The following is a 2500-nucleotide window of genomic DNA, read 5'->3' on the forward strand; positions in this document are numbered from 1 at the left end:
CGAACAGATAGAGACAAACAGAGGGGAAGAGAGAGAGAGACAAACAGATAGAGAGACGAACACACAGAGAGAGAGAGAGAGAGAGAGAGAGAGAGAGAGAGAGAGAGAGAGAGAGACGAAAAGACAAAAAGAGAGAAACAAACAGACAGAGAAAGAGAGAAAGAGAGAGAGAGACGAACAGACAGAGGAAGAGAGAGGGAGAGAGAGAGAGAGAGAGAGAGAGAGAGAGAGAGAGAGAGAAAGAGAGACGGGGAAATATTTGATGTAGAATGAAATACAAACGAAGGAAAATGGAAACGAATCTCAGACTGCCTATATTGGACTACACGACTAATCGAAACAAAATGAAAGAGAATTGATACGAATTGAAAAAAAAGTGAAACAAATGAATAACGGGCAACATAGATGGCAAACAGCCCCTTGACAAAAAGATATATATATATATATATTTTTATAACGGATGTAACGGACGTAACTGATGTAACGGACGTAACTGATGTAACGGACTAACTTATATAACGGATGTAACGGACGTAACTTATATAACGGATTAATGGACGTAACGGATGTAACGGACGTAACTGATGTAACGGACGTAACGGATGTAACGGACTTATCTGATACAACGTATGTAACGGACGTAACTGATATAACGGATGTAACTGATATAACGGACGTAACTTATATAACGGACGTAACGTATGTAACGGACGTAACTGAGATAACGGATGTAACGGACGTAACTGATGTATCGGTCGTAACGGATGCAAACAGTGACGAATGTGCATGAGGGAATGGGTGTATACCAGCTAAATCTATTTACTTTTTGTTTTATCTTATTTATTTTTATTTATAATATTATTGTTTTTTCCCAGGTTGCAGAAACGCCTCTATGAGAGTAGTAGGAAACTATATGAATAGTGATGTGAAGACCAAAACGAGATGGTGGGCAATGAACTGATGAAGTGAGCAACTGCAGTGCATAAACAATACTTTATTTTTCATTCCCGTCACACTGACAAAAATTAAATTCATCTTGGTGTACAGCTCAAAGAAAATACTGACTAAATACTGACCACAGCGTTGGTGGTTTAGTAAAGTGGGGTACAAACTGCCGGGAATTTTCTGAACGAGGACGATGTCCACTGAACCTAGACGAAGGACACATCGGATCTAAGAAGAAGACCAAAAAATAGAAAATGGGAACTGGGATCCTTCCTCCGCTGACGGAGACTCTCCCGAAGAAGGAAGTTCGAGACTCTCCGGAGGCGAGGTCATCTTCATCACTCCCGTGACCTGGGTCTTCAGCATGGCCTGGCCTGGGAGCGGGCACTCCACCACTACACCAGCAGCTGCTGCTGCGTCGGGGTCTCGGCCGCTCGCCGTTAGATGCAGGTGGTGGGCGCCCTCCAGTACTCCCCTCCACCTCCCCCTCCACTTCCACCTCCACATCATCATCATCATCATCATCATCATCATGGGCTGCGTTGGCGCTACAACACACGGTGGTCTAGATGTCGGTGCATTTCAGTGAGTAAATTCCTTCTTCTTTAAGAAATTTGCGTAATGTACTATGTTGTATTACTATATTTAGGTCAATAAGGCCAGACGTTTTTTTATTGATTGGGTTACGGGTCCGCCGACGTTGGAAAACCCGAAATCAAAACAAAACAGAAACCTTTGAAATTCCTCTTTTTTCGGCCAAACTGCCAACTAGCGCTGGTATAAAGATCAAAGTTAAATGTGTGCTCATCAGCCTGGCCAGTGAAAAGGTACAAATGAAATAAAACTGAAACAATATATATATATATATATATATATATATATATATATATATATATGTATATACATATTTATATATATATATATATGTATATATATGTATATATATATGCATATATATATATATATATATATATATATATATATATATATATATATATATGTACGTATGTATTTCCTCCGACCTGACAACATAGCCTCCTCAAAGCTTTACACAAATAAATGTGTAGTGGATATTGTTTTTTCTTCTTTTTTTCGCCCTCCGAAATCCAATAAAAAAAAAAAAAATAAATAAAAAAAAAAGTCTGGCCGAAACCGAACTAAACCAGTGTATCTGCCTCCTCCTCCTCCTCCTTCTCCTCCTCCTCCTCCTCTTGGACTCGCCGACTTTTTCAGGAGGACCAGCAGCAGCGGCCAAGGTCCGAGACGTCCGCCACCGCCGCCCCCACCGCCGCCCATTCCCTTCGAGTGGAGTTCCTCCGAGCTGAGCAAGCTGGACGAGCTCCTCCTGCCGCCCTACGACCGGAGACAGACGCCCAACGACGCCCTCGGTGAGTGTGAGGGCGTGAGCTCGCCCGAGGTTTCGTTCCTCTTGGGTTTTTGCAGGAGGGGAGGGGGAGGGGGAGGGGGAGTGGGAGGGGGAGAGTGCGGTGGGAAGGACCTGGAGCTGAAACTATAGTGGCGCTTTTCTTTCTTGCTCTCTCTATATATCTCTCTC

General features: G+C 42.9%; 1 protein-coding gene across 1 annotated transcript in view; it reads left to right on the forward strand.

The window, feature by feature from the left end:
• LOC143037581 (glycine receptor subunit alpha-4-like) overlaps positions 1–2500 on the forward strand; it is a 65057-nt gene that overhangs the window by 26345 nt on the left and 36212 nt on the right. The window contains exons 2-3 of the mRNA XM_076206018.1: positions 876–1530; positions 2179–2333. Of these exons, the coding sequence (XP_076062133.1) occupies positions 1310–1530; positions 2179–2333 (376 nt within the window). The 5' untranslated portion in view covers positions 876–1309. The remainder of the gene's footprint in view (positions 1–875; positions 1531–2178; positions 2334–2500) is intronic.

Source organism: Oratosquilla oratoria, chromosome 22 (assembly GCF_046742065.1).
Source record: "Oratosquilla oratoria isolate Oo_2021 chromosome 22, ASM4674206v1, whole genome shotgun sequence".
Classification (NCBI taxonomy): Eukaryota; Metazoa; Arthropoda; class Malacostraca; order Stomatopoda; family Squillidae; genus Oratosquilla; species Oratosquilla oratoria.